This window comes from Musa acuminata, chromosome BXJ3-7 (assembly GCF_036884655.1).
Source record: "Musa acuminata AAA Group cultivar baxijiao chromosome BXJ3-7, Cavendish_Baxijiao_AAA, whole genome shotgun sequence".
Taxonomy (NCBI): Eukaryota; Viridiplantae; Streptophyta; class Magnoliopsida; order Zingiberales; family Musaceae; genus Musa; species Musa acuminata.
In genome coordinates, this window is record NC_088355.1 from 5951167 (window position 1) to 5963356 (window position 12190).

Consider the following 12190-nt stretch of genomic DNA (forward strand, 5'->3'; position numbering starts at 1 on the left):
TAAAGGTGAATCGATCTCATTATCGTGATCTCATCACGATCCGATTCCCATTGCACAAATCCAAGGACATCACAATATATATATATATATATATATATATATATATATATATATATATATATGTAATAATTATAAAGTGATATACGCCAAAATATAATAAGCAAAAAAGATTATGTATCAAGTCACACATGCCATCACTCACGTGATTGGCTTGTGGGGCACCTATGACTAGCAATATAGCACTTCTTCTGTGGTAGAGAGTTTTGAGTAGAAGCGGATCGAGGGAGGGAGGGAGAGGAGGGGATGAGCAGAGGCACCCTCAGTTGTGGTGGGGTGGGAGAGGGATTTGAGGATTCTAGGGTGTTGCTCCCATGAGAATGGGATAGCAGAATTGGGGGGATAGGGAGCGACTATTATCATCTGCGTCGACATCAATGTAGTTTCTGAGCAACAACTACATTAGCATTGACGCAGATACAAAGTGACGTGAGGCAAGCGACGAGGAGGTCGACCACACGCTTTTTGTGGAAACAAGTAGCATTGTGGTGAAAGCAAACCTTATTATCGTCGAAAACGACCAAATAACTACGTTGGTGTCAATGCTAATAACGTTGTTATCCACAATCGAATATTAATTTTATTTTATTTATCATTTATTTTTATATTTTTATTAATAAAACTAATATCGTTATAATAAATAGATCTTGATATTTTATTTTTATAATTATAAAAATATTTATATAATTTTTTTAAAATATATGGGCCGGGGCTCTAAGGTAGCTATCTGAAGCTAATTAGTCGCTTCTCCATCTTCTTGCGGGGCCACGCCTCATCTGGCTGAATCGGGCGGCTGCGATCACTTTCCGTTCATCCGAAGGCAGAGATGGTCTATTAGTTTCAACGGTCCAGATCGCGAGGGCAGGGCCATCCGCAGGCCGGCCCACATCGATTTTCGCGCTATAAAAGCGGCCGAATGGTGCGGGAGAAGGTTCGATGTCCTCGGGGACGGGGAGAAGGCGGGACGAGGGACAAGGTCGAGCTCGGGGACGGCGGACGCTATAGCGCTCGCTAGATCTTCTTCTCCTCCTCGGAGTCCAGATGTGAGGTAAACCACTTTTCGGCCCTCCTCTCTCTCTTTCTCTTGTTTCGCCCTTTCTCTAGTGTTTGGTTGCTTGATCTCCAGGTTTTTGTCATTTTCGTTGGTTTCGTTTGCTTCTGTAATGATACTCCGATTTGAAGCCCTAGGGTGCTTGTAATGATACTCCTGGATGTTTTTCATATGATCTGTTGGAGGCAGTCTCATTTGGAGGTAGTAATGAAATGGAATGCTGGTATCAGTCATATTTAGTTTCACTTGGAATAGTGCGCCATGAATATGACTGTAGTGCGGTTCGTGTGTGCAATGGTTGTAGCCAAGTTCCGACTTGCTTACACTGCGTCCTGGTTTCATGGTCATTGTTTGCGACATCAAACGAGAAGACCAGAAATCCATCCTCGTCACTCTCGCTGGCCATCTTCGGAACCCGAAGGTGAATTCCCCAGCGCATTACACAATATAATATTACCCTATCAGAAAGAAAAAAGAGCAATGGCCAAATGGGCGTCGTCTTCCGCGTGCGCGCGGCTGACCTTCGTAGGTCTACAGATGAGGTCGATCTCTTTCCCTTCGCCGTCGAGAAAGATGGATAGTTCCACAGGATCATCCCTATATATATATTTATGAGTAAGAAGAAGACTTGGCTTCCCCGCTTTGCTTTTCCATTTACTTTCCTCGTTGCTCTGTCCACCTTCCCTTATTTCATTTATTCCTCATCTTTTCGGTCGATTGATTGACATAGAGGGAGATGAGAGGATGGGTTCTCCGAGTGGTCTCGAGGATGGAAACCTTGGCGAGGGAGGGGAAGGAACCAGCGGGGTCGGCCTCTCCTCTCTGATCTTTCTCGGGACCGGTTGCTCTAACACGGTCCCCAACGCCAGGTGCTTGATCCAGCCTTCTGATCCTCCTTGTGCCGTCTGCACCCAGTCCCTCTATGTGCCCCCCGAGAAGAATCCTAACTACAGGTCTAATTCCCATTCCCCCCCACCCCCTTGCCCGAACTCTCTCTCTCTCTCTCTCTCTCTCTCTCTCTCTCCACCTGCGCTATTTCATGGTTGATTTGAGTTTGGCTGCTACATGTTACTGATAGTTTCTAGATTGTGGAGTCAGTTGTATCCTGTCAGCCACTTATGTCTTGTGAATTGTACTACTTCGGATGCATATTCATAGCCACGTATGCCCTTAAAATATTATCAAATCATAAAAGTTGTTCATGTAAAATAGAGAACTAGCTAAACTTCAATTTTTTTTAATTTGATCATTTGATACTGAGTTTCATGTTTTCTGTTTTTCTATTACTTCTTCTGAAACTCTTGAAAAAAAAATATAAAACTCTTTAATGAATGTAATGCAATAAAATTTTGGGTTAGAACTTATCTACTACTCGAAAATAAGTTTCTATTCAGATATTACTAATGGATGCTCATTTAATTTAATTATGTGTTTTCCTAGACTCCGTAGTGGCCAGAACTTACTCTGAGTGGCTCTTATAGGCCTTTAGCTGCTTTATTAAAGTATTACTATAGGATTTTGGTTAACCATTATCTTGTGACGTGTTTATATTTTTTCTATTTTAAATGTTAATGATAGCCAAGTCATACATTAAGCTTCCTTTCATACTAAAATTTAATGTTCTTAATGTAGCCTTTTGGAAAGGCAAACCATAGGTATAAGTTAACTCATAAATGAAAGAGGCACTTTAAATAGAGATCATTGTTGAGTATATATGCTGTGAACATGGAAAAATATTAATTTTAAGAAGTATCATTTTATCACATTTTACTTTCAATATTCAGAATATTGAAGCTTTTAATTATTAATTTTGTCATGCTTCTACTTATAGTAGCTTTTAATAAATGACAGCAAATCTGTTCTGACTAAATTCATATAATACTACCTCAAAGCTGGTTTGGTTGACTCTCAACTATGTGTTAATAGCTATATCAGGGGCCAAATAATTTGCATTAATCAAACATGTTTAGGAGTCTATTCATTCAATTTTATACAACATGCCATAAAGTCTCAACTATTGATGTTTGACTTCCTGAGTTAGATTTAGGTAAATCAATGGTCTAAACAAGAGCATTCAAGTTTCTTTGTATTGTTTCTGATATAGTTTTCTTAGGTCTTCTCCCACCTTTCTTTATTCCACTAATCCTAATCGGTGGGCACATGTGGCAGTAAATCAATAGTCTAAACAAGAGCATTCAAGTTTCTTTGTATTGTTTCTGATATAGTTTTCTTAGGTCTTCTCCCATCTTTCTTTATTCCACTAATCCTAATCGGTGGGCACATGTGGCAGGTAAATCAGTAGTTGCTCCAGACATATGTAGCTGTGGAACATTTAAATTCTTTATGCTGTAAATGGACCCATGAAGGCATGGTTTGTTTCTGTATATGCAGAAAGACTTGAAAGTCTCATGAAGAAGAATGCTAGTAGCCTGGTTAACAATATTAACCGGAAAGCTAACAATTGAAGAAGAAAATAAATGAAGAGTTTGTGCACTAAACATGTAAGAAAGGAGCTGTCTTTCATCAATAACTTGGATTCTCTTGAATCTTTAAAGGTTGCTTGCTTAAGTTGTCTGTCAAGAACTAGCACACAATTAATTTGCATTATGCTTTTGATTTAGAAGGAAAGTAGATGTGCTGATCTGTACAAGTGTAGGCTGAGATAATGTTACTTTAATTGTGCTCGATATTACTGTCTTCTAATTGGAAGATGTTCTAGATTAAAGTGGGATTGAACAAGTGAACGCAATAATTTCAAATTTTGCATTCTGTCGGCTTATTTGTTGAGAGCTCAAGAAAACTTTTTTCTGTTTTAATATGCATGACCACAGAAAAAGTTCCATGTGAACTGAATTTTCAGCGAAGAGTGGTTATTAAATTCAAAAAATCTACTCTGATTTGTTTATTATGAGTTTACTTATTTCTGCATCATTTTCTACAGGTGCAACACTTCTCTTTTGATTGATTATTGTCAAGATGATGGTGTACACAGATATATTATTATTGATGTTGGAAAGACCTTCAGGGAACAAGTTTTGCGGTGGTTTACTCACCACAAAATTCCTCAAGTAGATTCTGTGAGTAATATCTGCTGTTTATATTTTAGTTATCGGTAATTTTCTCTTCTCTTTCATTCAAAGATTTTATTTTTGTCTCCATATGGATGAAGAATGTTCTAGTTGTGAATTTTCTCTGCTCATTATGTGCTCACATCTCGCAATTTAGTTTGCATTCTGATTAACAAACATCTGCTGTTTATATTTCAGCCATCGGTAATTTTCTCCTCTTTTTCATTTACAGGTTTTATTTTTGTCTCAATATGGACGACAAACATACTAGTTGTGATTTTTCTCTGTTCATTATGTGCTCACATCTTGCAATTTAGTTTACATTCTGATTAGTAAACATGTTTTGTTCTTTCATATTATTCTGTTTATATGAACACTGAAAAGCTTTTTTTGCTACAGATTTTTCTAACTCGTCAATTGGTTTATGATTACTGAAAAGATTTTTCTGCTGCAGATTATTCTAACTCATGAACATGCAGATGCAATTTTTGGTCTTGATGATGTTCGGATTGTACAATCATTTATTCCATTTAGTCCTCCAAATGATATTGATCCAACACCTATTTATGCTACAAAATTTACAATGGACAGGTACTCCTATGCTTGTAGAAATGTCTAGATGGTTATTTCTTGGTGATTGCATCTTTTCTTTGCATAACATGCATGCTCTAACATGTTAACTCATACATGGTGCTGTACCTTTGGTAATAGTAGCTTATGTTTTTTGTTGATATTTTGTGAATATTAAAAGTTAGATTATATTCTTTAAGAGAGCTAATTGACAATACATCTTAACAGTCATTACATTGAAAGTTTCTAAGAGCTTTTTATTATCTTAAGAAAGAGTTACTTGCTGTTTGAATCTAAGAGTTTTACTGACAACATTATTGATGCATCGTACTTTTTTTTTCTTTTTTTCTTTCTTTTTTCTTGACGCATCCTACTTAGTTCAGTCTTTGTTCTATAAAACATGCATGTTCTTTAACTTTTTAATCTATTAATATAATAAATGCATATTAACTTCTTCAATCTTAGGTTTAAGACATCTCTAGTTTATTTATCGTAAAATAAACTGAGAACTAGTACATAGTGAGATCCGTATAATTTGATGTTGTCCACATCATATTCATGAAAGAAGATGCATGAACTTCAAGCCTAGGTAGCCTTATAAGCTTGATTATAAGTTGAATTTTGATTTTCATTAACAGATGGTTAAGATAATCTTCTGGCCTCATGCTTGATACTTAATTTGTAAAAAAAAAGACTGATGCAATTATATGATGAGTGACTATGCTATTTTGTGGCTGTAGCTTGGAAGGATTATTTACATCCCTCTCACAACCAAAGAAAATATCCAAATAGAGATTTTGTGAACTCTTTTTGTGTCATTGCTCTGGCATTGTATAAAGTAATGGTGCATCTGATGATGCGGTCACTGGAAAAACAATGGAACATGAAGGCAAAGTTATGAGTCAAGAGGCATATTACCTGGGACAAGTTTATCCAAGGAGCATATAACATGAATTTGATATCCAATTTTTGGGTAGAGTTTAGCTATGTCAAGTTGGGTAACCATATACACTATTATTCTAGGTCATATTCAAGGTTCAACTGAATTAAGCTATCAAACATTGATATAACTTAGTACAGTTTTAAGTGTCAGAAACCTTTGTGATTTTTTTCTTTCAAAGGTTTGCCATTGTCTTGTACTTAAAAATACATCATGCCATGAGTGTCACCTTTTTCCCTCTTTGTTTCTCTAGGATGTTAGATTAGTGAATGATATGCTATTGTGCTATGCAAGCATGTGACTACGTGCATGAGTGTGGGTGTGGAAACATATCTGAAGACTTATCAACTCCAGAGATGATATCAATATCTCATGATAGATTCTGTTTCTGCTTTTTAGTTTTTTAACTGCTTTAAACTACTTGAGAAGCAATCACAATTCACAACTTTGAATATTGACAATTCAAGTTGATTTCACACCAAATGACATGTTCGTGAAATTGCAAAACAAGAGAAGACACTGAGAGTTTAAGTGCAAGTTAATGTTATATTATTGGCTTTTAGTAAGATGTGATATGATGTTAGGTAAAATGTTCTTTTGTATATGTTTATTTACTGCATGCATTGTATGATTTTTAATCGCTCTCTCGTGGAAAAGTCCTTTAAATACTGAATGCTGTAACAGTGGAACATAAAAGCCAAACACATCCAAAAGTTTGTTTTATTTTTTTTCTTGCGGCAATATGCTAGAGATATCATTGCTTTTACTATTCAACTTAGAGAATGTAGATCAGAATGCTTTTATTTTAATGTGGATCCTAAGATTATTCTTCTTTGTACTTTTCACAGCATTGCTATAAAATTTCCATATTTAATGAATAAAATGTGGAAAGAAGGTCAAGAGGTGACGCCAATTGCTCAGCTTGACTGGAAAGTAATTGAAAGTGACCCTGATAAAACATTTATGGCATCAGGCCTAGAGTTTGTTCCTTTGCCAGTTACTTACTCTAATCTCAAACCGGAGTATATCAGATTATTTCTTCTTCCTCTTGGCCACTTTATTCTTTATCAAATATTTCTATCTAATTACAGGTATTGCATGGTGAGGACTATGTTTCTTTAGGTTTCCTTTTTGGGCAACAGTCAAGAGTTGCATATATATCTGATGTTTCACGTTTCCCTGATAGCACTGAGAATCGTATGTATTCCTTGACTGTACTTCACACTGTAAACATAGATATTGAGCACATTAGTTCAGCATTTGTTTCCTGTGCATTCATTGGTTGCACCAGTTAATTACTTCATAAATTGTCTTTAAAGGCCTTCTATCAACGACAGCATTTCTGCAAGTTTCAGCTTGTTTAGGTCTTAGCTTTGCTGTCATCTAAGTGAGCTAAGGCACCCTTGTGTTGTGGAGATTGGTTTTTGCAGGGCCTTCATGGGAGTCATGTGCATCCTAAGGATATGAATAATTGTGATTGGACTTTGTTCTTGGTCAGTGTGCATAATTTTAGAAAAAAGATTTCTAGGAATAACCCTCCTAATTTGGGCTTTCTTTTTTGAGGAAAAGAAAGATCTATGCTAACGCTGGAGAATTATGCTTCTAAGCTAGACAAAATTTATTTCAAAATCAGAGTTACATTTTAGCATGAGCCTCTAAAATTACAAGCTTCCATGTACTCTATACACATATATAATTATTTAGGAAGAAGAGCTAATCTCATCACCCCATAAAATCCTGCAAAAAGAGATATCTAGGATATCCAAATATGACCTCTAATAGCTAAATTACTTGGCTAACATAGACTATGACAATATCATGAATCTTGGACAATATGCTTTAAGACAAATTGGTTCCAAAAATAACTACAAAAATTAGTATGTTCTCCCGTGTTCCACTTCAAGGTGGGTATAAGGCTCCAACACACTCAAATCCCAAGTAAAAACAAGGTTTAAATCTTGATCCAATACCATTTTTGATAATTTGTTGGACTGGTATATTGCACAAAACTTGAACTTGTATAGCCCAACATCAGTAATTCTCATTTTATAAGTGTAGAATTCTTGTTTGTCTTTTATAGGTAGAATATATATTCTCATCTGTGTCTGAAGGGCAGCATTGCTGCATAGTTATCATTTTTCGTTACAGCCCCACTATTGCCCTTTTAGGCTTGTTCCATTTGCAAAACATCAGCAGTGAGCTATATCTAAGATAGACTTTTGGGTTAATTTCACTAGGTCTTTTGACAAATAGTTGCCAAAATAACTACAAAAATCAGTATGTTCTATCTTGTTCCACTTCAAAGTGGGATATATGGCTCCAACCCACTCAAATCCCAAGTAAAATCAATGTTTAAAATTTTAAATCTTGATCCAATACCATTTTCGATAATTTATGGAGTGGTATATTGGACAAAACATGATTTTGTATAGCTCGATATCATTTATTCTCATTTTATAACGGAAGGTGTAGAATTCTTGTTTCTCAGTGTCGTCTTACTCTCTATAGGTAGAATATATATTCTGATCTGTCTGATGGGTAGCATTGCTGCTGCATGATTATCATTTTTCGTTATAGGCCCATTTTTGCACTTTTGCATTTGTTCCATTCACAACACATCAGCATTGAGCTATTTCTAAAAAGATTGACTTTTGGGTTAATTTCACTAGGTCTTTTACTAGATCTTCTAACTATTATTTATAAATCTTGTAGTCTTGTTCCATCTCATACCTTAAGGTTGATGCAAACATCAGAAGATAAAAATTAGAACCTTTTTTGATACTTCAAGAATAACTTGACATGGGCTGGCAGTTATCCATGTCTTGATGCAGACAAAGACAACTAATAACTGACGAGCAAAATTGTATCGCATTTTCCCTAATTGTCTACCATTTTCACAGAAGAGCAAACTTGCATCACGTGCATCGTCACTTTCTCTTACTATCACATTCTTTTATTTGCTTTCTTTTATACAGTTATTTCTAAATCTGGAGGACAGCTGGATCTTCTGATCATAGACACTAATTCACTACACAAGGTCAGTCAAATTTTGTCATTTGATTAACTTTGTTTCCTGCCCTCGTACCTGGATGAGTGATGTCGTCAACAATCTCATTAGTTTTCTTGAGTCATTAACTACAATTTTGTTCTTGAATGCTTGCAACCATACCTTTCATGTTCATCCCATGGACTAGGAATTCCAATTCAAGAAAACTTGAACAACTGGTCTAATTCATATGGATGCATCCACTTATTTTTTTTGTCCAACAAAGAAAGAAACTATTTAATTAATAAAAAATGTCCGACACTATTTGCATCCAAGCGAACCAAAAATAAAAGGTCAGGTGGGAGATCCTGCTGCCGCTCAGTTCATTCTTATTGTTTTGGCGTGCACAGCCAGCCAGTTAGCTGCCGAATTACCCATGTATCAATTATGTTCTGTTTGCTATTACAAATTATTTCCAGGTCATCATTGTAGAGTTCCCATAACAAATGTTTCAAGTCAGATGAAAGTATGAAATCTATTCTTGTGGCCAATCACACAAATAAACCTAAAAGCACCACCCATGTGTCATTGCGAAGAAATTATGGTTATAGATTATAAGTCCTTGGAAAATATTGCTATTTCCAAATAATATTAATCAAGGAGTCTAAATTTGTGATGAACTTCTCAGAATGGGCAGTTGCACAAGCCTGATATGGCCTTGGGTCGTGTACTCATATGAATGATGTATAACCTGGACACATAATGCTACATGAGATAATATGGTAGACCATAATTTAAATTTAATCAAGCCAGACTAGCTGAACAGGTGTGGTATTACATATAAATTCATAATATTAAATGAAAATATCTATGTCATATCTAGGAATTAAATGTATTATTACTATATTCATCTATGTATAATATATGATTCTATATATTATTCTATTGGATTACCATGATACCATCTCATTAAACCAAAACCAACTATAAACACAAACCAAACCAAACCAAACCAGTGCACTTTTTGGTTCCGTCCAGTTCCTTTGCTAACCATTATGTTCACCATATACCAAGTTCACAGATATGTTTGCTTGTAGCATTGTCAGCCACAGTGGTTATGGGAATTTTGGGTTATCAGCTGTAGCATCCATCCAAATAAGAATTCTGGGTCAACGAAATACAGTTTTCACAACTGATGGTTAACTTGCAATAGTAAACAGATTTACAAACTGAGACATACTTTTATTGAAGAGTGATGCTATTTTTATGCTTAAGTTTTTCTGTCTTCAACATATTTATGATATTTTATTTATTGACAAAAGAATCAGATTTCTTTTCCTTTGTGTTTCTTTAGGGGAATTTAGTTCCTCTTTTGTGACGACTGTCGGTATAAATTAATTCTTAAGATGACTTCCACTAGTTAGTAGTTTATACATGTAATATTTACAACTTCCAGCAGTTATTGCTTTAGGAAATTTTCATCTCCTTTGAATTGTATGCTCCTTTATGTGGTTGTTTTCTTGTTTGCATAGGTATCGTCTCGTAGTACACATCTTTGCTTCTCTGAGATTTGTTTTATTTTGCAATCTTTCAGAAGTTAAGAGAACCTAAAATTTTAAATGCATAAATCTGAATTTTTTTTAATATCAGCTTTTATGTTGTATTCAGTCTCTTGATGCTGTGAAGAGAATTTGCCCCAAGCAGGCTCTGCTAATTGGAATGACACATGACTATGATCATCACAAGCTTAACGTGTTACTTGCAGAATGGTCTATGCGGTATGAAATAAGGACTTTCTTCTCGGTCATAAAAAAATATCAACTTTTTGCATAAATCACAGCTCTAAGTAGATAAATTCTTACTCAGAGTGGAACCTCTCTAATGTAGTGTTGAAAGAGTTTTTCTTAAATGTAGTATTACAAGTAGCTTTGTATACCTTGAAAAATTTTTCACGTGTATGCTAAACTGCAGCTGATTTAGAGGACTTTAATTTGTACAGAGAAGGAATCCCAGTGCAGCTTGCTTATGATGGTTTACAATTGTTCATTGATTTGTAATTAGGTACGATCCCTGAATCATGGAATCTTTTCTCTTAAACAATGGTGCATGTTTATTTGTCAGGCTTAGCACTATTTTTACTTTGAGGATGCAACATCTCCAAATGCTGAACCTGCTACTTGCTTGCTCTTTTAATGAACTGTGGTACAGAAATGCTTAATATCTCTTGAAATTGTAAGCACCTTATTTGTTCTGTGGGTTCTTGAGATTGCCAATATCAATAAAATCTCGTAGGTTTCCAAATAAGAACTTTTTTCTATCCACCTATTTCTTGTGGTCATTTATGTGATTATATTGTCATTCTGCAGTTTACTATTTATTCAAACACAATTTACTTGTTTCCTATGCCCTGCCCAAATGACTCCTATATTGACAATAATTCATCTGTGTGGTGTGTAATGGCTGTTATCCACTTCACAATTTTCAACACATTTCTCTTACAATAATGATGTGGAAACTTTTGAAAATCTGTGCATAAACAGGTCTCGTTGAACTGTCGATATTTTCCTTTTTTGACTAGTGGGACATCTAAGCTTCATTTGGTCTGTTTATCTTGTCCTTTTAACCATAATATCGGACCTTGGACAAAGTAAGCAGGCATTGTTTTCATAACACATTTCATAAATAGTGAATGCAGGACAAGGGGATCTGTGAGGTAATCTGATTCGTTCTTGGAATAACTTTTGGCAGGAAGATGCCTTTGGATAGACTTTATATTTCTGAGGTTGGACGTGTGTTTAATGCTCGTAACTCTTAAGGAATACCCAGCCAAGGGATTTGATTTCTGATCTGGTATTGGTTGCAATAATCTTGTCACCCAAGGTCAGTACGGCTTCGAGATATTCGATGTGATCTATATTGATATAATCTGAAATGGGTTCTTTAGGCCCATTCCAATCTCATCGTTGGGTTGGGCCTATCTCAGTATAATGCATGTCTTTTAGGCCCAAACCCAAGGCCGCAAATATGCGGTCAGTTGAGAGACGGAAAGAGAAATCTGGAGAGACAAGGTAGCCATGCATGCATCGGACATCACGTACACCTACCCTGTTACGTCTCAACCTTCTCTTCACAAAAGTCTTATGCCGTGACCAACTCACCTTTAACTCATTCTTCCGCGTGCAGTAACAGAGTGACCCTAAAATCCAGCATGCACGGCCGTCAGCCATGATTAGCGTCCTCCAGCCAAAGCTGTCCACGATTGGAGTGTTCGCTTTGCAGCCTTGTCGAGTTGTCAAGACAAGACTGATGGCTTAAAGTAGAGTTGCTGGTGAGCTGTGAAACATATGTCGAAGGCATGATTCGTGCACAGAATATAAATAGGGAAGTCTCAACAGTGTTTGCCACGTATATAGATTTCAAGCTGTTAGGTGGTGAGTAGGAGTAGATGGGACAGGGTTGTGGAAGTAGCATATAAAGACTTGGCAGTGGATGCGTCCTCGAACCATGATTAGTTTCGA

At 36.0% G+C, this 12190-nt stretch overlaps 1 protein-coding gene across 3 annotated transcripts; it reads left to right on the forward strand.

Annotated features, from left to right (window-relative positions):
• Positions 1-1013: 1013 nt before the first annotated feature.
• On the forward strand, positions 1014-10984 carry LOC135582498 (putative hydrolase C777.06c). Of its 3 annotated transcripts, none has more exons than XM_065159307.1 (9): positions 1014-1105; positions 1839-2061; positions 4050-4185; positions 4631-4767; positions 6535-6682; positions 6778-6883; positions 8662-8723; positions 10341-10450; positions 10794-10984. In XM_065159307.1, the coding sequence occupies exons 2-9, from the start codon at positions 1853-1855 to the stop codon at positions 10888-10890; spliced, it is 1005 nt and encodes a 334-aa protein (XP_065015379.1). In that variant the 5' UTR covers positions 1014-1105; positions 1839-1852; the 3' UTR covers positions 10891-10984. The 3 variants fall into 3 exon arrangements, with proteins under 3 accessions (XP_065015379.1, XP_065015378.1, XP_065015380.1); XM_065159306.1 differs by lacking the exon at positions 1014-1105 and adding an exon at positions 1546-1723; XM_065159308.1 differs by lacking the exon at positions 1014-1105 and adding an exon at positions 1553-1723 and having other exon boundaries at positions 10672-10925.
• Positions 10985-12190: the final 1206 nt, after the last annotated feature.